Source organism: Podarcis liolepis (assembly GCF_965112155.1).
Source record: "Podarcis liolepis genome assembly, chromosome: 1".
Classification (NCBI taxonomy): Eukaryota; Metazoa; Chordata; class Lepidosauria; order Squamata; family Lacertidae; genus Podarcis; species Podarcis liolepis.
This window is the reverse complement of record NC_139554.1, coordinates 109,917,561-109,945,454: the sequence shown is the minus strand read 5'-3', so window position 1 is coordinate 109,945,454 and position 27,894 is coordinate 109,917,561. Positions and strand designations below refer to the sequence as shown.

Genomic DNA, 27,894 nt, shown 5'->3' with positions numbered 1-27,894 from the left:
GAGGACATTCTGTATCACCAACAGGGCCACCTTCTCCCACACAAACCTTCCTGTACACTGAGTTAGTCTTTGGAGACCTTTTAGCTGGGTATCTCTGCCTTCTGAGGTTAGATGGATGGGGACTGGAGAGAGGACCTTTTCAGTTGTTGCAATCTCCCTTTTGGCACTTCCCCCAGAGATGTTTTCTTCCTGCCTATCATCTTGTAAGTGCCATGCAAAGACCATTTTATTTCCCTGGGCCTTTTAAGATAGCATCTGAATTGGATTTATCATGGTGCTGACATACTTTATACTGCTTTGGATATTTTAATGTGTATGTAATTTTTGCTGTGATATGCTTGTTTTCTTACTTTAATAAGAAAACCACCCTGGGAAATAGGAAAGGGTGAGATGATGATAATGATAATAATATATAAAAGTGACACCTTGGCCTTTACTTCCTTGATTCCAGCTCTGTGTGAATGTAAGATTTGGAGAATATGTGTGAATGTAAGATTTTGAACAGATGGTTTGAAAAGCATTTTTATGCAACAGTTTTTAAGGATAAATTTTCCAAGGCTTGGCTTAGATGATTCCTAGCCCCTGGAAGGTTAGGGTGAATCAGTAATGCAAATATCTGTTACTGGAACTGTGGGACAAGAAATGTGGATTATTTCAGTTGGTGGTTATATCTTACAATACAGAGGGTTGTTGGGTTTTTTTTAATAGAAAATGTCCAAAAATGATCCTAGATATAATGGGCTGGTTATTATGAATGGACCACTTGGCTATAGAACTGGAATATAAAAGAGGTTTGGAATTGGTACTAAATCTATTAATTCTGGTTTGAATAGAGTTGGGAAGTGGGTAAGAAAACCCCCCAAATGTTTTTGTCAAGTCTTTGGTTTGTGGCTGAAATGTTCAAATTAACTATTTTGTTAGGCTAAGGAGGATAATGAGTAATGATTTTCCGCTGAGATGGGAACCATTTGTTAAGTTATATGTTGGAATCTTTCTCTGTTATGCATTTCATGGCTGAAATATTTCATTTTGTTCCTTAATTGCAATGATGAATAATTTTAGATCAATACATACTGCTCAGAAAATACTGCCTACAGGTTTTCAGTGAGAATCTGAGCTGAAGGAGTATAATCTCACATTTATTTATTCAACTCCTCTGCTGTGGGAACTGGAATCCCAGAAACTAAACATCTAGAGTTTCACTGCTGCTGAAGAATCAGCATGAGCTACACTTCCGACTAAAGGTCAAGATGATCAGTTTGCTACTGGCTACCAAAGGGATGGATGTACACTTAAGACGGAAGCAAGGGAATAGTTGTCTTGAGTTCCAAGTCTTGTATGCCTTTTTGTCGTGTGATCCACATGCGGGCATCACTTACTGCCAATCACCATTTGTGTCCCAAACTCAGACACATAAAGAAGAAGAAGTGTTTGGATTTGATATCCTGCTTTATAACTACCCAAAGGAGTCACAAAGCGGCTAACATTCTCCTTTCCCTTCCTCCCCCACAACAAACACTATGTGAGGTGAGTGGGGCTGGGAGACTTCAGAGAAGTGTGACTAGCTCAAGGTCACCCAGCAGCTGCATGTGGAGGAGCGGGGAAGCGAACCCGGTTCACCAAATTACGAGACTACCGCTCTGAACCACTACACCATGTAGTTTGAAATCCTTAAGAATCTTTATAAGAACGCACAATACTTCAGTGACCTGTTAAAGAGGCCACATAAATATCTGTGGCAAAGCATAATTGAAGATTCCAGGACTTTAAAAACTGGACTATTGTAATGAAGGAGAAATGATGCACCGCGAAGCAAAATATCCATCTGCCATAGCAGTCTTGCATGCAATTCAGTCTTTTTATGCTGTTCTACATGGAGTGCTACAAGAAACTTTACACTCCCCTGCAAACTTTACAGTGAAGATGTGGAACAGCTGTAGCTCAGTGCTAGAGCATTTGCTATGGGGGCAGAAGGTCCTGGGGTGAACCCCTTGCTTGTCTGGGCAGGGCTGAGCAAGACTCCTGTCAGAAAAACCTGGGGAGTTTCTTCCAGTCAATGTAGAAACTCCTAAGCTAAATGGACCAGTAGTCTGACTCAGCTTCCTATGTTCCCATTAAAATGTCCTTATGTTCAGCTGGTCAACCACAAAATTTGCATGTGGAGGTCTAACAGCCCAGTCACTTGTGCATGTTCACTCAGATGTTCTGTTGAGTTCAACTGGACTTAGTTGGCCAGGTATTAAAGGAAGGGTCTGGCAAGGAGGGGGGTGTTTGAGTTGCCAGGAAGGCAGGGTTGGTGAGGAAGGTGAACTAAGTAAAAGAATACTTAGCATATCTTGAATCAAAAGTTCCTGAGCAAAAAAGACTTCCAGGTGCAAAAGGGTTCTTCATTTTCAGCAAAGTCTCCCTGCACCATATATCACGCCATTCCAGAGGGTTCTGCAACATGAAGGAAGAATGGAAAGTGGGTTGAACCAAGAATAGTCCTGAGAGCACCCCAGAGCTCATGGTAGACAGACAGACAGACAGATAGATAGACAGACACTCACCCAACCACCTGAATGGCACAAACTAGGAATATAACACAGGGAATGTTCCTGTTCATTGTGAGCTATTGGAGAAAGACTCCCATTGATCGACTAGCCTGCTTTTGTGTTGACATGCCCAAGATTAAAATATTTGAGAAACTTTATACCTAAGGAAGCAAACCAGACAGATGGAAAAGAGGGTTGTTTCTATATGATCTCAGATAGGATTCCACATTTTACTTTGTTTCTGTGTATTAGAATTGGATGGAACATAAATGTCCTCCTTTCAAGACCCTACAGTTCTGCAAAATGCCACAGAACCAGACTTAAAAAAATAATAATTCTGAGTTTTCACTCACAAACCAATTTGGGGACTAATGCCATTTTGCACTGCTGTTATCTGTAATGGCTACTGTTTAATTACTGCTTTATTCTCCACACAATAAACAGATAGTGACCCTCCCCCCCCCCCATTCTCAAAGTGTTTACACGGCAGTAATCCCATTGACCTTGAAGGGATTAAGCCAGAGTAAATGGTTTGAAATGTGTAGCTAGCAAAAGGTGTTTATCTCCTAGAACAACACACACACACACACACACACACACACACACACACACACCAACAAAAAAATAAAATGAAAAACAGGCAGTGAGAGAAAGCAGAGCCGAACTGATTATTTTTTTTTCTTCAAAGAGAAGGGATGAGAGGCAAAACATTGCTAAGGGTCACTGACTTTCCACATTCCTTGTTGAAGTAAACGGGGGATATTTCTAGAAGGCCAGTTTCTCAGCAGGCATAAAACTGTAATGTGAGGTGGGGCAAAACACTGCCTACAATAAACTTTACTGGGTGAATTATTTAAAATGGAGACATTTTTACACTACCTCAAGGATGGTGGGAAGAGGATGCTTCTGAGAGCAGAGCTGTGTACGCATCACCAGGGATATATGGGAAAAAGAAGCAAAACTTAAGTCTTATTTGGCTTTATATATCAAGTACTAGCATCTACATTCTCTCATATTACACAAGCCACCCTTCCTTCTCCTCCTCTGTTTTGTCATCTGTTGCCAGAATGTAGGTACAAAACTTTATGAGTAGTGCCTTTTCTTTTTTCTCTTTCTCTTTCTCTCTTTAGGTTCGTGAAACTTCTGAAAGTGACTGGTTTATTCATGTATTTCATATTTAGAAGAATTTTTTAAAAATCCACCCCACTTTTCAAAGAAATCACAAAGCGCTGACCAACCTCTGACAGCATTTAAGATGACATAAGCACATGTATAAACCAGTAACTGCATGTAGAAGCAGCAATTGGGGGGGGGGGGGGAGAGACCAGTGACTCCATGGTAAAAGGGGGAAAGGGTGTGTGTGTGTGTGGAGAGAAAGGTCTTAACTTGCTTTGAAATGGCTGCAGGACTGTTTCTTGCCAGAGGTTAATCCAAAGCATTGGGGCCGCATAGGGGCTTCACATAGTCCAATCCACAGAAGGTAGAATCAGAAGACATCTAAATTCTAGCCCAGCACAACACCACTGCAGGCTGTTCTGAGCTTAGCTTTGAGTCCCCAGTGTGCTTTTGGCTGCAAATGTAGTTTGCAACATCCTTCTTTGCATTGACAGGATTACCGTATATCCCAGTTGACTAGTAACTATAGGAGTTCTGCAGCCAGATATGTCGGTCCTTTGTTGGAAATCCACCATCACAAAAAATATAAAATAAAGTAAAAATCCTACTATTCCCCCCCCCCGTAAGATGTCTTCTAAGACTGGAAAGCTTTTACAAACATTAATTGACTAATTATATGGTTGAATATATATGCTTTATCTTATGAAAAGAGAGAAAATGTTCATTCTAAGATACTTTCCCTACATCATACATTATTTTCTTGATGTGATTAATCCAAAATGCACCCAGCCTTTGGGTGTTTGCTATTAACACAACTGTCACAGCCTGCACTTCTAAGGCTGCAATCCCTAAATGTACTTACTAGAGGGGAGGTCCCATTGAATTTAAGGAGGTTTACATATGTGAACTCATGCAATTTTGCAATCATTTGCTATTTTAACAAATTTCCAATTTCAATTAGCATTATTTTTTAAAAAAAGTTTAGATGAACACTACATACTCCCTAAAGAAACAGAAGCCCTACAACAGCGCCAATAGGTTAAATATCCCTTTGGCTCAGAGAAAAAACTCATGGTATCTTTGTAACGTTTGATTACAGTGATACCTCTGGTTAAGAACTTAATTTGTTCCGGAGGTCCGTTCTTAACCTGGAACTGTTCTTCACCTGAGGTACCACTTTAGCTAATGGGGCCTCCTGCTGCCGCCACACCGAGGGAGCATGATTTCTGTTCTCATCCTAAAGCAAAGTTCATAACCCAAGGTACTGTTTCTCTGTTAGCGGAGTCTGTAACCTGAATCATCTGTAGCCTGAAGCATCTGTAACCTAAAGCATCTGTAACCCAAGGTACCACTGTATGTACAAAGAGACAAGCAGGGAATAGTGCGAGCAAACAGAATCCTACAGCATGCAGCACTACCACCAATCCTACATCAGATTCTCAAGGCAATAATCTGGACCATTCACAAGCCTGAAGACTTGTAGCTAACCTAAACTCACAGCTCTTTCCCATAGTCTGAAAATTCAAATTGCTTCTGGCTGTTTTTCTATCCCTCCCCTGTAAACCAACATTCTTTCCCCCGAGGAAGGGTAGAAGATATGCTCCAAATGCAGAAGGTCCTATGTTAGCTCCCCAGCATCATCAAATACAGCTGGGAATGTTTCCTATCTGAAATCATGGAGAGTCGCCCCTCCTAGTCAGGGTAGAAAATGGTCTCACTCTGCATAAGGCAGCTTCTTCTGTCCCTGTTTTCTATGTAGAAATTCATCCAAGTTGGAGATAAATGCATGCTTCAAAAACTTTATGCAGCACTTTGTGCGTCTATGTCATGCCCAACTTCTTGCAGTGTAAATCTTAGCAGAATACTCGCTGGCAGTATCCAAAAGTATTGTGCGTTTTACTTTTTATATTGTTTTATAAAGGATCCCATGTGATTCCGATAATTCTTGTGCATAATTCTAACATGAGTCAAGTTTTAAATAACAAAATGCTGTGTGAATAAAATGATTTTTAAATTAAAAAAAGAAATTCATCCAAGTGAATCTGATGAATTGTGGTTTGTGAGTTCTTTGCCTACTGTGCACCAATTTCCCAATTTACTCTGTTGTGTCAGTGTCTCATTGCATCAGGATGTGAGTGCAAATCTTTGCAAAAGTTGGTTACTAAAAGCACATAGAAAAAAGCAACACATAATTGCTGCATCACACAACTTTCATGCACTGCCAAACAAGTCTCACTTCCTCACAATCCACACTGAAGCACATTTCATCTAAATCAGCCCATTACCATCAAGAGAAAGATTTGGGGATTAGAATATAATTGATTTCACATGCAAGTATACAATTCCCAGTAGTATAATGAGAGCAGAATTGGATCCCCTGGTACATATGGATAAGTTCTGTCGGTAAATAATTTCCTAGATGTTTGTGTCTTGGTCCTGACAGAGCTTATGTCTGATGAGTCCTACTGAAATATGAATGCTTTGAATAATGAGTCTGTGAATGTGTTTGTGTGTGTAATCATTAATCAATATTAGCTCCTAGCTATTATGTTATGATCAATTGTGTGTCCTTGGATAAGGAGAAATTAAGCCAGTCACTGGTATGTATATAAAATGACAGTTTTTATTTGTGTTTCTTATTTGGAATTTCATTTCCAAACCAAGCACATAATTAACAGTTCCTTGAAAGGCTTTGGGAAAATTCTCCTTGAACCAGTGAAGGTCCAAGAGGTTTGCTGCCTGAGGCAAAGGACAAGATGCCACTCTTCCACAAAATCCCACATACAGAAGATAGTTGGACATCAATGCTGGCTGCTTCTACCACACCTGAGGTCCAGGATTAGCCACCTGAGGCAGTTGCCTGACTCCACCTAATGGTAGGGCCAGCTCTGCCTGGAACCTTATCCCACAACTGAATTATTCTCAGGCTCAATCTATATATACGTTCTGCCACAAAGGTGACTGCTTGAAGTGGAACCATATGAGTGCAGATCTGTGTGGCAAGATGGTGCCCCAGTGCCACTGCAAACTTGCTTTTCAGCGGGAAAGAGTTACCCTCCCACCAATTGTTGCAACGATGCAATCTGGTGTCATGTGGGAAGTTTTGTGGAGCCCATTCAAAAAAACCCGTTTCTAATTGGGCGGAGAGGAGGGAGAGGGAACTTCAGCATCCTATTGCACTTTCAGTGCTCACAAGAATTGTGATTAAATTTACAATTAATCCTATTTGCTAAAACAGGGGGTTCCCAAATTGGGCTCGTGTCTGCATTAAATAGTCATACTGATTTTCAATTGTCGTTTGATTGCTTTTTTTAATTTCTTATATTGTATTTTATTGTTTTGCCATTTGAATTCCAATGCACTCACGAGTTTGGGGTGGCGGTGGCAGCTTGGGAGAGGGAATTATTTGTGATAACTTCTAGAGTTCCATTTCTACAAAGGTGTGCCAGGCACTTACATTACTTAGGACTGGGCCAGATTTCCCCCAGTCATTACTGGTATTTCAAAGGCGGAATTGATTGGGGGGGGGGGATTTCTGAAAGGCAGCGGTTTGTCCTGGATCTTAGACAAGTTAATTGAAAAATCGCTTTTTGTGTGTGTATTTGTAAAAAAAGGCTCAACAGCTTTCAGGGTGTCCTGCTTTTTACTTTTTGAATTATGGCAAGCCTATATTACATAGTTTTTGACATGTGCTGAAAATGTATCTTGCTATCCTGGCCTTTGACACCTGATAAATATATTTAGGACCCGCCCCATTCCCTTGATCAAAATCTGTTTTAACTTTTTTTAATATTGTATTTTGAAATTGTTGCACGCCCTTGAACCTCAAGGTGAATGGCTGGCAAGAAATGTAATAAATAATGGTAATAGTAATATTACTGAAATTTGGACAATTATTTTGGATGCATTCCTCAAGTCAACTTATAAAACAATAGCAAAATAATAATGTAAGTTAGGCAAAAGCCACCGTCTGCCCCCACAGTACTTAGGAGTTGAAGCTGAACTGTTCAGGCACTATTGTTACTGAATAATAATGATATGCAAAGTACTAGAAAGAAATTAACAGTTAAAGCCTATTTCTCATCTGAAATATAGCAGTTAGCTGCTGGAAGAACAGTCCCCCCCCCTTTGCCTTTGTGGAAGAAAATAAGGATGTTCAGCGTATGCATTATAAATATTCCAAATAAAGCTGTTCTTTAAATGTTACGTTAAATTGGATTTGTTTGAATAGAGTATGAATTCATTATGTTCACTGCAAGACTTCAGTTTACTTTGTGGTAATAAAGCTGAGAAATAATTGAACCAAGCTGGTATTAAACACAAGAGAACTAGAGCCATGTTTCAAGAACAAGTTTCAGATGTGAGAAGTGAAAGTTGACGTTGGGTGGGGGGAAGAGAGGGAAGAAGGCATAAAGATGTCACGACCCAAAGTTCTCCCTTTAAGAAAAAGAAAAGAAGAGTTATGCAGCCCCGTTCAAAGCTTAGCAGATGCCGCAATGCGCAAATCTGAACTTTTCTAACTGTGGAATGTCCCATTCACTTTGACCGGGGGGGGGGGTTATAGTTCGCCTAGAGTTGAGTTGCCTAGTTCTGGTGGCTGCTTCTACTTGGTCTCCAGCCCTTGATTTCTGGTCCTTGCCGTCTTCATTAGGGAACTGCCTCCAGAAGAAGTGTTGGGTGGGGGGTATTTTGAGGGTTAAGGTAAAGGTCCCCTGGATGGTTAAGTCCAGTCAAAGCCAACTATGGGGTTGCGGTACTCATCTTGCTTTCAGGCCGAGGGAGCCGGTGTTTGTCCACAGACAGCTTTCTGGGACATGTGGCCAGCATGACTAAACCGCTTCTGGCACAATGAAACACTGTGACGGAAATCAGAGCACACAGAAACACTGCTTACCTTCCTGCCACAGCAGTACCTATTTATCTACTTGCATTGGCATGCTTTCGAACTGCTAGGTTGGCAGGAGCTGGGACAGAGCAATGGGAGCTCACTCTGTCGTGGGGATTTGAACCGCCAACCTTCCGATCTTCAAGCCCAAGAGGCTCAGTGGTTTAGACCACAGTGCCACCCGCTTCCCTTTTAGGTTACTCAGAGCTGGACCATAAAGAAGGCTGATCGCTGAAGAATTGATGCTTTTGAATTATGGTGCTGGAGGAGACTCTTGAGAATCCCATGGACTGCAAGAAGATCAAACCTATCCATTCTTAAGGAAATCAGCCCTAAGTGCTCACTGGAAGGACAGATCCTGAAGCTGAGACTCCAATACTTTGGCCACCTCATGAGAAGAGAAGTCTCCCTGGAAAAGACCCTGATGTTGGGGAATATGGAGGGCACAAGGAGAAGGGGACGACAGAGGACGAGATGGTTGGATAGTGTTCTCAAAGCTACCAGCATGAGTTTGACCAAACTGCGGGAGGCAGTGGAAGACAAGAGTGCCTGGTGTGCTCTGGTCCATGGGGTCACGAAGAGTCGGACATGACTAAACGACTAAACAACAACAACAACAATGCCATCAGCGTTGGGGCTATTTTGGATGGGAAGCATTGAATACTGTTACTTGGACCATTGCTAAGCTTTATGCTCATTTTAACGTGCAATTGTAAAACCGCCTGTCAATTGTTAGCATGTTGTGATACTATAACTTCATTGGGCTGGTTTGGGGGCTTCCTCCCCCCTTTTCATAGTACAAGCGTATACCTCAAGCCTGCTGATATCTTCCTGCTTTATGTGCATTGTGCTATTTTGGTCACTGAGGCAACAGACCTCATGGTAGGACACCAGAAACAGAGGAAAGCCACTACATATCAGAGACATTTGCGCTGAGCACTATGCTACAAGGCTGAAGACAGTCACATTCCTTGAAGTCTTATAGGAACTCATGGAACATATTTGCAGAGTTGTGGACTAGCAGATTATCTCACTGTTCTCTTAAGATATCTGTTGTGCAGCTCACACAGGTTTCCGAGTGAGACAGCCGCAAATTAAGACATGATGCATTTGTAACTCCCTGTGACACGTTATTCAGTCTTCTGCATAAGTTATGAAATAAGACAGAACAGCTCTTTATTATTTATGGAAGATCGTTGTTCATACAGAAAGCTGTAACATTTTGAAGCTGATGAGTGTTCCTGTAACTTTCTCTTTACTTCATAATGCAGCATTACATTTTGTGGCTATTTCAGGTTTCTACAAGGCATCTTGTAGGGTAGTCATTTCATTTTGGTTGTTTTATTTATTTTTGCCTTTTGGCACTGTTGGCTGGAAGTTGTGGGAGGCAAGTTTCCCCCCCTCCGGACGAGCCAGTTTTCAGACCAGTTTAGCAGGAGTGGCTCATCAGAGGTTGTTGGACCCCCAACTCCCATAATTCCCAGTCTGCATGTCCAGTAGATGGGAGTTGTAGCTGAACAACATCTGGAGCCACAGGCTCCTCACCCCTTTTTTCAAGGGGAGCAGATGTAGGAATCATTTATAGGTCAGGCTGTTGGCAAAATAAGAGCAGGAGGAACAAATTCAAAGTTCTAAATCCATCTCATACTTCCACCTGAGTTATGAAAAGCATTCAATACGTTATATACCCAGTTAGCAGAAAACGCTACAACTGTGCATCCTTTTTGAGATCTTGTAGAATGGTTTCCTTTTGCTTGTGCATTACCAAGCATTATTAGTTTGTTGCCGTATCTACAAATACTTTTGATCTGATCAATCTCATTCTGTTGCTCTGGGTTCCTTTGGAAGGATATATTTAACAAATATATAAACAAATAAATGAGTATGTTCAACCAACAAGCCATGAAGCATGAAAGAGGTGGAGAAGGCGAAGGTAATTTAGTGAATTTGAACTGAAGGAAGGCAGGACAGAGGAGGAAAAGGCGAAATTGCACTGAAGGAAATGGTGCAAGTTGATGAGGGAGACGGTGGTGGAAGAGATTTGGCTATGAAGGCAATGGTATTCAAGGCGATTCAAGGTGATGGTATTCAAAGTGTATTGCAAAACCTGAGGAGAGGCTCTTGAATACTGCTTTGTTGGTACCTTTGGTGCTGTGAAAACCATGTAAAGAAATGGTACCAGTCTGGCCTGCTTAGAAGGAAATTTTCCTGTTAGGCTCTGGAAACGATTCTTTCAGACTGAGCTGCTTTGTGACACTGGTTTGTCACATTTGATGTATCTAGAGATGGAATTTTGTGTGGGGTTTCTTGCCATCCCTGCTGTATTTTCTCCTCTCTTGGGGTGCCAACAGACTGTCACTATTTTGAGGAAAGAAACCGAGCACATAAAAGCGGATTAAAGTGCCCTGTGGTTCGAGTGCAAGAAATTCACTTAAAAAGCCAACAAACCCAGACTTTTGCAGTTTGAAAAGTGATGTGGGGGGTGGGGCATGGGTGAACACCCCTCAAGTAAATCTGGGTGAATGCTCATTGTTTCACAACTGTCCTGCAAACAAATCAGAACAAATGGACAATAAAGGCTGGCTTGGGGTAAGCTCCCGTTGCTCGGTCCCTGCTCCTGCCAACCTAGCAGTTCGAAAGCACGTCAAAATGCAAGTAGATAAATAGGTACAGCTCCAGTGGGAAGGTAAACGGCATTTCCCTGCGCTGCTCTGGTTCGCCAGAAGCGGCTTAGTCACGCTGGTCACATGACCCGGAAGCTGTATGCCGGCTCCCTCGGCCAATAAAGCGAGATGAGCGCTGCAACCCCAGAGTCGGCCACGACTGGACCTAATGGTCAGGGGTCCCCTTACCTTTACCTTTTTATGCTGCAGAAGCTTTGCACCAGCGAATTAAGATGAATGCTCAATAAATAGGTGATGTGGAAGAGCCCTTGACTGTGTGTTCCGGGGCCCAGTCAAGAAGGCCACCAAAATGTGCCCCTACCTTATAGATCTTTACGATAGAATGATTAGCAGGGCAAAGAATCATCCTGTGTTCAGATGAAGACAGGTTCGGGAAAGACTCAAAGCCATCGAGGTGATCTCATTTCACGCTACTTAAGTTAAAAGCCACCTTGCAGCCATAAAAGCAGCACAGCTTCTAATATCCTTTCCCTCCTTTCTCTAAAAGTTTATATTACAGCTTTCCCGTTGTAAATCCAACCCTTTGCCTATGTCTTCATTCTCCAGTTACTCTGATCAATATATACGAGGCATTTAGAATGAGTATTCAAGACCCCAAACTGAACCACCCCGTATGCGTTCCCAAAGCCCTACTTATTCAGTTCGGGGATTTTAATGGGTATTGCAGACCACGGGAACCCCCATTCAGAGGCAGCTGCGCTAAACTCTAATCTAAAATGGTAGGGTGACTTAAAGACACACACACACTCAAGCAACTGCAACTGCAGAGTTTCACTGCTGTTGTTTCCTCATTCCCCTTTCCTTAGGTAACTGTGCTTCCTTTGTTTGTCTCTGCCAAATGCTTAGTTCATTAATGGTGGAGAACTGCATCTGCAATACATTATACAAGGCATGAACAGGACAAATGTGAGAAATGACTCCATAAATAATGAAAATTGACATTATTACAATGTGCCAAAAAAGCAGCTAAACCAGGACTTCATCAAAGTATATCATACTAATAATGATATAATTCACAATGAATAATTTATCTGATGAATTTAGCCCCTATTTCTCTGCTGCTGTAATACTAGTAATTAGCCTGTGATTTCCCAACATCATTCAAATTTATTTGACTTTTTTGTTATGGATTGATGGCAGTTAGAGGAAAACACATCTCACAGAGCTTGACTATAGCAGCTCACTTCACTTAATTGCAAATCCGTTGTACCAGGTCCTTGACTAAAATGATTGCTGCGGACATCTGTGCTGGGATGACTCCCCTCCACACCTTCCTTTTAACTGGAAACTTCAAATCCCTGCCCCCACTTTTAAAAAAACCTGGTCTAAGGGACCAGAGTTTATGGTGTTGATTCTCAAATGCAAAATACAAGGAAACAAAAAGACACAAACAACTACAGTGCAATAAGAGAATACGACCTCATGAAATACAAAAGCTAACATTTGACACCAGCTTAGAGAAACTCTATGAATAATGTAAAAGTAAGGCACACGGGTGGCGCTGTGGGTTAAACCACAGAGCATAGGGCTTGCCGATCAGAAGGTCAGCGGTTCAAATCCCTGTGACGGGGTGAGCTCCCATTGCTCGGTCTCTGCTCCTGCCAACCTAGCAGTTCGAAAGCATGTCAAAGTACAAGTAGATAAATAGGTACCACTCCAGCGGGAAGGTAAATGGCGTTTCCGTGCACTGCTCTGGTTCGCCAGAAGCAGCTTAGTCATGCTGGCCACATGACCTGGAAGCTGTACGCTGGCTCCCTCGGCCAATAAAGTGAGATGAGCGCTGCAACCCCAGAGTTGGTCATGACTGGACCTAATGTCAGGGGTCCCTTTACCTTTACCTTTACCTTTAAAGGCACAATTGCACATCCTTGTCAAACTCTATTCCCGCCACATTTATTATTACTTTTTCAAGGGCAACAGTTTGCGCAGGCCTCTCTTCAACTTGGGTGGAACTGCCCTGCACAGGTTGTAATTAACTGTGGCTGATGAAATGCTCCTGCAATCTTAGACTGCATCATATGCACCAGCAACCAGGGGCCAAGGTAGTTACCCTCCCCTGATTTTTTTGAAGGGACTAGCCCCCCCCCCAATGTTCTGAGGATGTTTGGCAATACCCCCTGGCTCTTCACCACATCAGGACATCACATCAGTTCCCTCAATCAACCTGAGAAGATGGCGCCTCTGGGCTGCATCAACAGATCCCTGCTACATCCTGTGTGCAACTTTTGGTACCACCAATGGACAATGATCAACTGGCGTATGACCAGAGGAGGGTGACCAGGATCCCAAAGGGTCTAAAAACCAAGTCCCATGAGGAAAGTTGAAAGAGTTGAGTACAGTGGTACCTTGGGTTAAGAACTTAATTCGTTCTGGAGGTCTGTTCTTAACCTGAAACTGTTCTTCACCTGAGGTACCACTTTAGCTAATGGGTCCTCCCACTGCTGCTGTGCCACTGCTGCACAATTTCTGTTCTCATCCTGAAGCAAAGTTCTTAACCTGAGGTACTATTTCTGGGTTAGCAGAGTCTGTAACCTGAAGTGTCTGTAACCTGAAGTGTCTGTAACCCAAGTGTCTGTATGTTTAATCTGGAAAAAGGGGGAGGTTAAGGAAGGACACAAGAACAGTCTCCAAGTAACTGAAGTGCTGCCATGCAAAACAGGGAGCGGGCTGTTGTTCTCAGCTGTTCCAGAAGGCAGGATTGGATCCACTGGGTGAAAATTGCAGAGAAGCAGATTTTGGTTAAACAGTAGGAGAAACTTCCTAATGGGAAGACCTGTCTGCTTCAGGAGGTGGTGGGCTCTCCCTCATTGGAGATGTAATAAGCTAAGACTGGATTGCCATCTTGCACCGAGCAAGAGTCAGACTGACTTCCAAGCTCTCTTGCAACTCTTAACGATTCTGTTCTCAATCGTTATTTTCCTTTGTAACTGGTTTTTTTTAAAAAAATATCTACTTCTGTTTACTCATTTTAAATAGTTTTTAAACAGCAACTTCTGCTTTAATGTCAGCTTTGTAGGTTGTCATGCACCTCGATAGGTTACACAATCCTTCAGAAAAAAATCTATCTGTTTTATCCAGCAATGAGCAGCAGAGGATACAATAGCTCTGAAATCCCTTGGCATGTTCGGCAGTGTTGGCCAAATTGGCAGCTGTCAGATACATACTGTTAGGCTCAATTTACTATTCTGTTTTCATGCAAACTGACACACAGCAGGTTCCATGTCCTTTTCTGAAACATTTCTCCCAGGTGCTGGCTTTTGTATTCACCAAAATGCCCAAATAATTCCCTTGGGAAGAGTTAGAGGGAAATATTTCAGGAATCAGTCAGAAATAAGGGATTTCTTGCAGTATTAATGAAATGTTATAGTGCAAAACGAGAAGCAGCGTTCATGATATATGAACCAGCATATTCAGATGCCATTTTAATAAGCATACAGAACTGCTTCACAATGCCAGATGTGCATAAGAATAGGTGTGTGTGGGGGGGAAATCAAATCTTTGTACATGACGGATAGCTTAGTTGGTAAAGCAGGAGACTTAATCTCAGGGTTGTGGGTTTGAGCCCCACGCTGGGCAAAGGATTCCTGAATTTTAGGAGATTGGAGTAGATGATCCTCGTTGTCCGTTCAAACTCTACAATTCTGTGATTCTATCTTATGCCCAGAAGGTTTCTGAGGAAATGAAGCCTTGTTACTTTGCTACACAATGCCCCAAACCACCCAACACGTTTCCAAATGCATTTTTTTAAATAAAAAAAGAGGTACGTTTCAGCGACTATTGTCAACACCCAAGGTATCTTTCCTGCTGTACTGTTGCACCCCATCATCTGTTGCTGCCCCTGGTGTAATGGTTAGAGTGTTGGACTAGGATCTGGGAGACAAGGGTTTGAATCCCCACTCAACCATGAAGCTCCATAGGTGACCTTTGGCCAGTCACCATCTCTTACCTTAACCTACCTCAGAGGGTTGTTGTGAGGATGAAATGGGGAGGAGGAGAACCACGTACAACACTTTGAGATCCTTGGAAGATAAATGAAACAAACAAACAAACCACAAACATTTGGGCCCCCAGGCACTTCAGGCTTGGGCTCCAAAGTTCAACTGTAACACCACCACTGGCTTAGGTTGTGAGACCCCAATGGGCTTCATGGCTGAATGGAGGTCCCGGGTCTCCCTAGGCTGACATTCACAGTGGGTATACTATACTGGGTCACAACATTCACAGCACTGCTTTGTGTTTAGACTGCTGCAAGCTGCTGGTAGGAATGTTTGGTGGCGACACACTTTATCTTAATGCAGAAAGCAAGTGCCACATGCCTGGAGAAGTGCCCCCCAGGTACATAAAAGGGGACACTGGCGATGAAGCAAAATGATGGGCTTAGCGGCAGCCTCTGTTTCGTATGCCTGTGTCAGGACCATTCCTCTCTGCACCAAGAGCTTTGATGGACTTTTGCATTCCTGAAGACACTCAGGGCCATTAGGAAGAAAACAAATGCCACTGTTTGCTGCTCAATGAAGCCTAACATTAAAGGCTGATGTCCGTGGTGTGTGAATCCAATTAGCAATTTGATCAATGTTCTCGGTGCGAACGGTTGATATCATACAGAGGCCCTTATTCCAGAAGCCCATTGTAAATTTAGCACAGTTTGTTACAATGCAGATGGGCATACTGTTGCAAATGTTCTCGTTACTCACTGTTTGTTTTTATTTACTATTTTAAGCAAGAAGTTTCTGTTTCTCATCAGGGGTAGCTACCAGCTTTTGTGTAAGGAAGAGAAAACCAGAAGCATCATTACTCTCAACTCAAGACAGCCCTACAGATATCTTTCTGCTGTACTGAAGAAACATTTCAACACATCGATGTCACAGCTATCTGCTGGCATATTTATCTTGGATCAAGGAGCTTTGCTCCCTCTTCTGAAGCCCACCTCTCTCCATGTCAGAGGTACCAGACAACACAAAGTTACAGCAGCAGAGACAGCTGTAGAAGGGAAGAGGGAGAAGAGGAAAGGGCAGAGGAGCCTGCACTTTTGTTAAGGCACAACAATTGGATGACCAACCTGCTGTGGATGTGTGTCCCCATTTCGGCACGCGTCGGCATCCACGTCGATTACATGTGTGGATCTTCCAGTCGCTGGACTGAGGTAGATAAATGCACAGGGCTTAGACAACCCCACAAGTTCCCCTTGAGCAACAGACTTTTCCAGAACTGCTTTGCTGGGAACCAGGCTTGGTTTGAAAACAACAAAGACTCCGGGGACTTCCGAAGGAAGGGCTTTGGCATTGTCTAATGATTTAGGCAGAGCTTTATTTCACACTTCATTTAGTTAGATGATTGGGACTGGAAATGAAGAGTAGGGGAAATGTGCCAATCTCTTTTAAATGACTTACTGTGTGTGGTTTTTATCGTCATGTCCCCTTCTGGGTTCCAGTGCAAGTTCTGGCTGTTTTGTCAGACCATCTCCTTAATTTATTATAATTAGTTGCTGCTGCTGCTGCTGTTATTTTCCAGTTAGAAGATGTGGCTTCACTACCAGGATTGGGTATATATGTATTTTTTTAACGAGTAAGCCAATTGAACCTTGGTGGATTAGAGAAGAGAGGCTTTCATAAGATCCTTAAAAGTACAAGAGAGAGGGGTGGCAATGTACAGGCTTCTCCCCTGCTCAGCAGAAGAGGTAAAACCCACATAGGCACATAGGGTGAAGGTCTAGTTTTTCACTTTATGAGAAATCAAGTGATGCACATGTATGTGTGTACCTGTCAGGAGGTGGAGTCAGGAGCAGGTCAGCAATATGTTACAGACTGTTTGGATGCAGATGAGTGGTGCGAGGCATCAGCTGTGGATGAAGGCTCAGAGCCAGGGGACTGATGGTGGGACGATGGTGAGTGGTCAGAGGGAGAAGAGGGAGGAGACTGGGAGGAGGAGGTGTCAGAAGAGGCAACAGGGTTTAGTGAGCAGGAAGAAGCTTGGGCAGACAGCAGCCCTGTTTCAGAGGTAGGAGAGGAAGGGGGCCAGGAGACCAAGATGACGTAGGCTGCTGAAGAATCCAGGGAGTCTCCTCCTGCTGTGACCAGCTCCCCTCTTGGCTGGTCTCCCAGAACATGCAGAGAAGTGAAAAGAGCAGAGGAGAGATTGGTTGTGAGCAGACACAGCCTCTAATTGCTTGGGGGGGGGGAACCTTGGAGAGAAGGGGACTTAGGTAGCTGTGGGAAGGTGAGGACCTTCAGTCCTCACAACTGCCTCGTTGGGGCAAGACCTACTGAGAAGAGTTGCTTGCACTGTTTTGGTTTCTTTGAACAAAGAGCTAACTTAACAGGCACTGGGTGCTTTCTTGTTTTATTGCGAGGATATGGGAACCACATACCCACAGAGCTTCTGCTGAAAGTTGCTTGAGAACTGTTCTGCCGCTGAACTGAGTGCAGTTAGCTCAATGGTACAGCATCTGCTTTGCGTGCAGAAGGTGCCAGGTCCGTTCCCTGCACTCCTGCCTGAAAATCCTGGAGAGATGCTGCCAGTCAGTGTGGACAATACTGAACCACATGGACCAATGGTCTGACATGGTACAAGGCAGCTTCCTTTGTGCCTTCTGGCTCTCATCCTCCCATGGCAGTCAATCCACACACACCACAATGACATCTTCTCCAACTCCATCCAGTCAAGAGTTTAATAATCTAGCAGGGGAGAGTAGGGTGCTCTTCATCTAATAAAAAAGGGATAATCACGAGCAGGAGTTGAAGATTACACACTCCATGAGCCTTGCTTGTTTAATCGGCAGGTTTTGTAGTGTACAATAAAGCTCGATGCAGAGAGGCATGTAGCTTTTACCATTACTGCATTCAGGCAGGTGACTATGTAGTAAAAATTTTAAAAAGTGCACCTGCAAGGACAGCCTTGACGAGTATAAGCAGATTAGTAGCAAAGACCTTGGTTATAATAATAATAATAATAATTTATTATTTGTACCCCGCCCATCTGGCTGGGTTTCCCCAGCCACTCTGGGCGGCTTCCACAGAAACCAAAAAACACTAAAATATCATACAAAGCTTCCCTGAATAGGGCCGCCTTAAGATGTCTTCTGAATGTCAGGTAGTTGTCCATCACCTTGACATCCGATGGGAGGGCATTCCACAGGGCAGGCGCCACCACCGAAAAGGCCCTCTGCCTGGTTCCCTGTAGCTTCGCTTCTCGCAATGAGGGAACCGCCAGAAGGCCCTCGGCGCTGGACCTCAGTGTCCGGGCAGAACGATGGGGGTGGAGACGCTCCTTCAGGTATACTGGGCCGAAGCCGTTTAGGGCTTTAAAGGTCAACACCAGCACTTTGAATTGTGCTCAGAAATTGTGCTCCTCTCCGCTTTAAAGGAGATGTTGGAAAATGGCAGTGCTCTGCACTTGAAAGACCAAGAACCAAGTTCATGCAAGGCAATTTTATGGTCAGAAACAACGAAAGCTCTTCCAACTCTTCTTCTGCCCTTTTTTTTTTGCAGCGGAATAAATTCCTGGTCCAGAAGATATTAGTGAGCTTTGGCTGTGCTGAAGAATTTGAGATGGGAAGGGAAAAGAGAAATGCTAATGCTGTGAGAGTGGGTCTTTGTCCCAGAATTAGGCCAGATCTGTATTTCCCCTTATTTTTTCCACATAGTTCCATGTTGCAACCCCTTCCCCAGCCAGGACAGTCAGTTTGCCAGATTTTGGATATGAGGCCTGCAGCTTGCATGGGTGGGCAGGACCTGTCCAGAACCTTGAGAGGATACTTCAAGGCTACATATTTTTTTTTAAAAAAAAGACGTGTACAGAATAGTTGCACCTAGAACGAAAGACCCCCCCAATTCTAGCCCCAGTGGTGGCTCCTCATAGTGATGTGAGTTTTTCCTGAAGTAACCATGCAACCACAATATGTCCTCATATACATTTATATAGCAATAACAACAGCTTTCTAGGGTTAGGCTTATTCTTCTTCCTCATCAGCTCTATATGTTTTGCTGTAGTCTTTACCCAAGCAGGATATATATATTTATTTTTAAAAATGTGATTCTGGAGATTCAAAAATTAATCAGGTTCTGCTTTCTTAACCACCACAGGACACTCTCTTTAATTACCTTCAGCGGAAAGCAAGTGATGAGGTTGCTTAGCAACTGGAAAAGTCTCACCCTCCATACTTGGAAAAATGGCCATCCAAGCTGTGACTAAAATGCTCTGCTCCATTGGATATATGAGATGTTTGTTGTGTGTGCTGTTCTTGCATGAGCAGAGCTCATCCCTTGTAGGACAGGGATGAATTGTACCTTTATCTATTGAAAATTCTAACACCTATATTCATACAACGCTGTAATGAAGTAGATATATCTTTATCTACTCCCACCACAAATACGTTTAGGAAATCTAGAATGAAAATCACTTGGGCTTTTCAAAACTTATAAAAAGCAGAACAACGCCTCCCTATTCTGGGCAAAGAAACGCTAGCAAATTCACTTAGATAATGCAGATGGTATCCAGAGAGAAAAGTCCTGATTGCACTTTATTGTGGAACCAGAACAAAACTGTATATAACATGAGGAGAAATAAGCATAGTTTTTGTCTTTCTTATTTCAGGCTTTGCACGTAGCAGGACAACATTCAACCAAACATACAGAGGAAAACCCCTCAGAACTACACAGCCAATCAGAACTCATGCTCCTTCAGCAAAGATCCTGCTGAACTAATCTCTTAAATAACAAAGTGAATGATCCCTGCTGTTGAACTTCCAACAAGAAATGCATAAAAAAATTCAGTAATCAATCTTACCTTGTTTTCCTACTTTTGTTAGAAAGCCTTGAAAAGGCAGTTTGGAAACAATAAACCTACAAACAACCTGGTTTTTCTTTCTTTCTTTCTACTCAAAAAGCAGCCATTTGCACGCATACCCAATCCTGTGAGAAATGGTTTCCCAAATTCACATCTCCTCCCTCTCTTCTCTATGTAATAACTCCACTCTGACATACTTATTTGTGCAGCGTTGGGGATTCATCTCAGATTCTTCCCCTTTGAAATGATGGCCCATGGATCAACTGCAAGTTGGTCATGTGACATATGATGCACTGCTAGGATATGGCTGTTTTATGTCTTGGCTAAATAAATTCTGCTTGGCTGATTAAGTGGCCTTCATCCTATCATGCTTGTGCCTTCTCCTCCTTTTTGAAAAAATGGAATTTGTGTGAAGGAAACTATAAATGAACACAACATAAATTCTTTATACCCTACCAGGATGAGGACTCTGATGCAGAAAGCCAAGTTACCTCTTGGGTGGATAATGCCATTGTATGGTTTTGCCACTAGGTGGCACTGGAGTTTAGTTGTGTCAGGATGGAGATAGGACAGGCATAGGCAAACTCCGGCCCTCCAGATGTTTGGGACTACAATTCCCATCATCCCTAGCTAACAGGACCAGTGGTCAGGGATGATGGGAATTGTAGTTCCAAACATCTGGAGGGCCGGAGTTTGCCTAGGGCTGAGAAAGGAGTTTTCTGTTGTTTTTCTGTCCATGTTTCCAGGAGAAGATTCTTGGCAAGCTTCCTCACTGTGTGTCTTCTAAGCTTCCTATGACACTTGCCCACTATACAAAGTGTGCAAAGTTCTTTCCATTCACAGGCTTGAGAAGTGAATGAGTAAATCTGATCCTACCGTGCAGTACAGCAAATATGAGGTTTAGGCCAAGGCTGGGGTGAATAACGTCAGCACCAGTAACCCAGGTGCGCTATCCACATAAAACCTGATGGCAATCTGCTTCTACCAAGGTCAATAGTAAAGCCACCATTGGTTTTAATGGAGGACTGCAAGCCCTGCATGTCACTTAAAACTATATGCAATATATTAAAATACTAGTGAGAGCGCTTGAAGCATAGCAAGGAAAACATACAAGCCTCTTTTAATCTAATCTACTTGATAGACCCTTTTCCTTATCTGTTCTATGATTGCTCAGTTCTCCAGAGATATTGCTGGTGTAAACCTAATTAGCATCCCTGGTCTGTTTATTTATCTTAAGTGTTTGATATAATTTGATGTGTGCAGATATATTGATTAACTTAATGTATCTATAGAGTTTGTTTTAACCCTATTAGGAGAAAAGAAAGTGTGGGAGGAAGTTACCCAAAAAACACAAGTTTATCTCTTAAGCATTTGCTGTTATAGCCTGGTCTACTTAATGCTATAAATTGCAAAGCACTTGCTAATTCTTGAATGAGCTAAATAATCTACAGTTCTAAATGCATATGTTGAGGATTTAAAACAAAACAAAACAGGTAAGTTGCTATAGAACAGATATATACATTCAAGTTCCAAAATATATAGCACTGGATTTTTTTTATTTTATATTATGACCTTATCTTAATAGCTTCTTCTTATATTAATAACAAGAACATATACTATAAATATATGTATGTTATAAATATGCTAACTCTGAAACTTTTAAAAACCTGGTATGCCAAGGTAAGGAATAAAACAGCTACACATAATGCAAAAGCAATGTGTATTTGTAATAAAAGTATTAGTAATAATTCTCAATATTTTAGGGGTTTAGACTACATATATGATTTTTATGCATTCATCTCTGTATATTCCGGTGACCCAGTTAAGGTGGCCACCCAGTCAACTGAATTTCCATGCTAAATAAGACACCGTTTCTGCTTAGGAACTTGGGCCAGACATTTCCAGGAGAAGCGCATTGTGCTCTACAGTGGTACCTCGGGTTACATACCCTTCAGGTTACATACGCTTCAGGTTACAGACTCCGCTAACCCAGAAATAGTGCTTCAGGTTAAGAACTTTGCTTCAGGATGAGAACAGAAATCGTGCTCCGGCGGCGCGGCAGCAGCAGGAGGCCCCATTAGCTAAAGTGGTGCTTCAGGTTAAGAACAGTTTCAGGTTAAGTACGGACCTCCAGAACAAATTAGCACCGTATTTTTCGCCCTATAGGACGCACCTTTTCCCCTCCAAAAATGAAAGGGAAATGTGTGTGCATCCTATGGGGCGAATGCAGGCTTTCGCTGAAGCCTAGAGAGCGAGAGGGGTCGGTGCGCACCGACCCCTCTCGCTCTCCAGGCTTCAGGAAGCTATCTGCAAGCCTTGGGAGCCCGCGGGAGTTCCCGCCGGGCTCCCAAGGCTTGCGGAGAGCTGCCTGCATCCTGAAGCCAGGGGCGCGCGCCCCGGGCTTCGGGCAGATATCCGCAAGCCTGGGGAGACCAGGGCGACTTCCCTAGGCTTGCGGATAGCAGCCTGTTCTGGGGGCTGGGGTCGGGGGAAGCTCGGGCTTCCCCTGCCCCAGCCCTGTGCTGTGGGGGTATTTTTTTTCTTTATCCCCCCCAAAAAAACTAGGTGCGCCCTATGGGCCGGTGCGCCCTATGGGGCGAAAAATACGGTACTTAACCCGAGGTACCATTGTATGTCTAATGCCAAATGTACTTCATGCGTTTATGCTATTGCCCCACAAATGCAGACTCGGACCCCCTTTGTATCATGTTTATTAATGCATGCTAGAAGTATTCAGCCCGGCCATGTTCATAGTCACCAGGGGATGGGTGTGTGACAATGGCCTCCAAAGTTTATTGTGATTTTTTCGGAGCTTTGAAATTTGGTGGCGGCCTGGCTTATTTGAAAGATATAAGGTGGCAGAAGTTTGCAATTAGTCTCTGCCCCCCACATTGTTGCTAATTTTGCTGTTGCTGCAAGCAGCGGTGGAGCTGCAATTAAATGCAGCAGCCTTGATAAATGCCCCACAGGAGCCATGCTATGTCATGACTTAACATCATTCCCACAGGCATTCTTGACACACCAGTACATCTTCAGAATATATAATCAACATTTTTTCCCATTGAGTTAATTTTTCTAAGTGAAAGAAAAGGACCAAGTTCAGCTAAAATAATTTCAGTACTTGAAAATACTGAAATCCACCTCTCCTGTTTCCCGTACAACCACTTCCCTAGCCAAGAATCTACCATCAATAATCAGCTCCCCAACTTTAGTCAGATTATTTAATTCCCATATTCTAAAATCATCTGACCACCCCCCTGGATTGAATGTTTTATGCCACACTAACTATTGCAGACCCTCCAAGTGTCCCTATTTTTCAGGGACAGTCCCGGATTTACAGAAGCTGTCCTGGTTTCTGATTTGACCCCAGAATGTCCCACTTTTCCTTAGGACGTCCTATTTTCATTGGAGAAATGTTGGAATGTCTCTATTTTCATCAGAGAAATGGTGGAGGGTATGCTATTGATATTAATGTATATAATCTTAGATATAATTCACAATAAATGTAGATGTATGACTAATATACCTACAGGACTTGCTGCATGTTTCTATGTTAACAAATAATCCTCTTTCTGAATGGTTTTGCCCAGAAGTTTTGCTTGCGGATTTTTTAATTTTATTAAAAATACCTATTCTTGTGTTGTAGCAGCGTTTACATTTGGTAAGGCCCCATGATGTTAAAGGCTCGTTCTAGATTAATGAAGACACCCTGCTAATTAGTCAGTTCACGGGCTAAGTTTACACAATTGATGCGTTCCTTCAATCTTTTCTGTTTCTCTATGTCTTGGGAACCACAGCCTTGACATCCAGCACCTGCCAACACTTGATTTACCATTATTATAGATTGTGTTAAGTGGAGGCTGTACAAGAAGATGATAAATGTACCAATGCGCCTTGAATTCTCAAATGGCAAAACTTCACAAAGGGCTCCCCTAACACAGAACTGTGCATTAGCTTATCTATTTGTTTTGTTTTGTTTGTAGGGCTTTCTGACCCGCTCAACTTATAAGATACCAGAATCTTGTGCATTTTAAGACTTGAAAGCATCTGCAAAATAAAATACAGGGGGAAAACCAACAACAGCATGGCTGTGTCACACTACTGGGAAAGTCTGTGTCAATGTTTTAAACACCCAAAGCATGGATGGGGAACCTTTGGCTCTCTAGATATTGATGGGCTTCAACTTCTTCAGGCTGCGTCAGGGATGATGGCAGTATATCAACATCAGGACAGCCAACAGGTTCCTACCCCTAGTCCTACCCATAGCACCACAGATGCTTGCTGGATACCTAAGGGAGGGATTTCCACAAAATAGTCGTGGCAATGGTAAAAGCCGTGCCCTAGGTGGTCACAAACTGTACCTCAGAAGTGTGTGGCATAGTCAAAAGCGCCTTTCCTGGGCTTGGGGCTCAAATAGGCTGGTCCCAAGTTGTTTAGGGCTTTATATACCAACATGGTTTTCCCAGTAGTGATGTATGGAAGTGAGAGCTGGACCATAAAGAAGGCTGATCGCCGAAGAATTGATGCTTTTGAATTATGGTGCTGGAGGAGACTCTTGAGAGTCCCATGGACTGCAAGAAGATCAAACCTATCCATTCTGAAGGAAATCAGCCCTGAGTGCTCACTGGAAGGAAGGACAGATCGTGAAGCTGAGGCGCAGGACTTTGGTCACCTCATGAGAAGAGAAGACTCCCTGGAAAAGACCCTGATGTTGGGAAAGATTGAGGGCAGAAGGAGAAGGGGACGACAGAGGACGAGATGGGTGGATAGTGTTCTTGAAGCTACCAGCATGAGTTTGACCAAAGTGCAGGAGGCAGTGGAAGACAGGAGGGCCTGGCGTGCTCTGGTCCATGGGGTCACGAAGAGTTGGACATGACTAAATGACTAAACAACAACAAATACCAACATGAGCCTATGTGATACCATAGAGGGATGTGGGTGATGCTGTGGTCTAAATCACTGAGCCTCTTGGGCTTGCTGATCAGAAGGTTAGCGGTTTGAATCGCCACAATGGGGTTAGCTCCCGTTGCTCTGTCCCAGCTCCTGCCTACCTAGCAGTTTGAAAGCACGCTAGTGCAAGTAGATAAATAGGTACCTCTCCGGCGGGAAGGTAAATGACGTTTCTGTGTGCTCTGGCTTCCGCCATGGTTTCCCATTGCACCAGAAGTGGTTTAGTCATGCTGGCCACATGACCTGGAAAGCTGTCTGTGGACAATTACCAGCTCCCTCGGCCTGAAAACAAGATAAGCACCACAACCCCATAGTCGCCTTTGACTGGACTTAACCGTTCACGGGCCCTTTACCTTTTTTATGTGGTACCTTAAGCATTTCCTTGTTTTTATAGTAAGCATTATTAAATGGGCAAGACTAACTATACATTTAGCAGATAGTCGAATAAAATGATGTTACTCTCAACAGATGGGAAAAACGTTAGCTTCTGGTGATCTGATATCCACAGATAAACAAGAACAGTTTTAGACTTGAGTAACAGCACTGCCATATATGTGGGTGACTTTTGTGTAAATCCAGGGCGTTAAAGATTCCTGACATGTTTCTCACTGAGATGTCAAATAACTGAAACCCCCTCCCCATTTTATTTGACAGGAAGCGACTATGTCTTTGAGAAATATGCTGGGTACCTCATCATTTAATTAATTGTGTTACTCTTTGGAAAGCAACAACGAGGTCAACTCTTGACAAGCAAACTTCTGCAACCATCCTGCTCAATGAAAATTTACTCAACATATTGGTATTCATCCACATATCTGAGACCTCCTTTTGCCTCAGTAAGGGGTTTATTATCATTTTTCTCGATGCTAAATTTCTGCGTGCTCCTGCTACAAGGAGAAGGAGGAAGGAAGGAAGGAAATGGTATGTCAGGCTGAGAGATGGCTTGTCACATTTCTGAAAGCTACATGGAGGCAGGTGAATTCATGGATCCATTTCAGATGATTAAGGTCAGCTGTTTGTCAGGGTCTCTCTTAACAGTTTGATCATAACAAACAAGTGCCTCAGCAATAACTTTAACTAGCTAAATTTTGGGAGATTTTTGTGTTCTATTTAAATAAACCAATGGCCCTTATAGCTGGCCCTTGAATTTCATGACCTGCCACCATGGGAAGGGGGGAGGGTTTAGGATGGTATCCCTAGAGCCTTGGATATAAGCTCTCTGAACATGTCACTCTGCATTCTCAATCATAATACACATCCCTTTAATTTTAAAGTATTTAAGATGCAATCTTCATTGTCATCAAAACCTGTTGCAAGAGTTGAAATGTGACAGGTTGTTGAATCATTGCTTCAAAGGAGAGCTCTCTCCCCACTGGTCTGATGCACCTCCCATACAATTATGTACCACATCCAGCAATATAGTAATATTGTTATTTTATAAAATATATTTGCATAGAGTAATAGTTTTATGTTGCCTTTGATCATTGTGCAACTGCTTACCTAGAACTAATCTGATTTCCCATAGTGTTTCTTGCTTATCTTAAACACCCTGCAACCTTCTCAAAAGACAGTCAAATAGGGCAGTTTTGCTGAGCACTAGAGATGCTTAGAAAATTCAGTATATATCAATGTCAGAACAGATATTTACTTAACCAACAGAAAGTGTTGAAGCTTGACTTAACATTATTCTTCCTGATGTAAGATGCCAAGGAGAGTATGAAATAAATGAGAAAACGTAGTGTTGTAGAACTTGGCTTTCTCTGTTCAGAGAATTTAAGCCACATTAAATACTTAACATGTTCAGAGGGATGAAATAAAATACAGTCTCTCCATAAGAATTTTTTTTTTAAAACGGAGATGGAGATATACAGAAAAGCTGCTTTTTCATCTTCCCACAAGTATGCTACACCCCACATAATAAAGAGTTACATTTATACCAATAGCATAATTACAACATTAAAGAGCTGAGCTCTAAAGAATGGCATCGTCAAGAGAGTTTCAGTGACTGCATTATACCCATTTTGCACATGGCTTTAATTAAGAACAGAAACTAAGACCGGGGCAATAAAGAAAACAAGCACATTACAAAAAAATAAATAAAATAAATTACCGTACATATTCTTAACACATTTTCCCATGGGCTTCACTGAGCCAGACTCTAAAATGTCCTCTTCCAGCCCAATAGTATGTTACATCCATCTCTATAATCTATCTATCCCCTGAATCTTGTGAAATGTTTATGACTATCGCTATCACTAATTTGTTTAGTGATGCTATTTCCCATGTTTCCCCAGAAATCATGTTATTGGAAAACTATTCCATGCCACCGTCATAGTCACTTCCTAACATTCTGTCACACTCCAGTATGATTGACAGCTTGATCCTATGCAGTTTTAAGTTCCATGTATTACTGCTATGGAAAATACTCATAAACGCTTTGTTTCAAGGCTTAAGAAGGCCTCCCCTGCCATTTTGTTTTGTTTTGTTTTATGGGAAGCAAGTGGAATTCAGTATTAACAGGACAGTCTTATGCACGCTTAATCAGAAGAAAGTCCCATAAGTTCAGTGGGACTTACTCCCAAGCGAGTGTTCTTAAGACCAGGGTGTAACATGGAGGGGGGGGGCTACCAGAGTGATCGCCCTGGGTGCATTTTTGGGGGGAGGGGCGCTGGTCACGCCACCCTCCCTGAGCCAACCCTGTGTCACTTTGTGAGGCTGGGATCATTCCAGCCTTGCAAAGCGGCTTGGGGTTGGCATCACTCCATCATCACTGTTGCCGTCGAGGGCTGGGCTGGTGCACGGTGGGATCCTTTCGCCCTCTGCACCTGGCCCCAACCCACAGGCCAGCCCCCACAGTGTGTGTGCGCACTCTGGGCATTATTAAAGCATGCCCTGCAGCTGCTTAAGACCCAATGAAATTATTTGGAGAACGAAGGTTGGG

General features: G+C 42.8%; 2 protein-coding genes and 1 long non-coding RNA gene across 4 annotated transcripts in view; 1 reads left to right on the top strand and 2 right to left on the bottom strand.

The window, feature by feature from the left end:
- LOC310704244 (uncharacterized protein) overlaps nucleotides 1–20,063 on the top strand; it is a gene marked incomplete at its 5' end in the record, with an annotated part of 88,243 nt that extends 68,180 nt beyond the window's left edge. The window contains one exon of the mRNA XM_083497453.1: nucleotides 19,812–20,063. Within this exon, the coding sequence (XP_083353579.1) occupies nucleotides 19,812–19,916 (105 nt within the window). The 3' untranslated portion in view covers nucleotides 19,917–20,063. The remainder of the gene's footprint in view (nucleotides 1–19,811) is intronic.
- B3GALT1 (beta-1,3-galactosyltransferase 1) overlaps nucleotides 1–27,894 on the bottom strand; it is a 329,544-nt gene that overhangs the window by 46,161 nt on the left and 255,489 nt on the right. The gene's annotated exons all lie outside the window — the stretch shown is intronic.
- LOC310704407 overlaps nucleotides 1–27,894 on the bottom strand; it is a 240,074-nt gene that overhangs the window by 202,879 nt on the left and 9,301 nt on the right. The gene's annotated exons all lie outside the window — the stretch shown is intronic.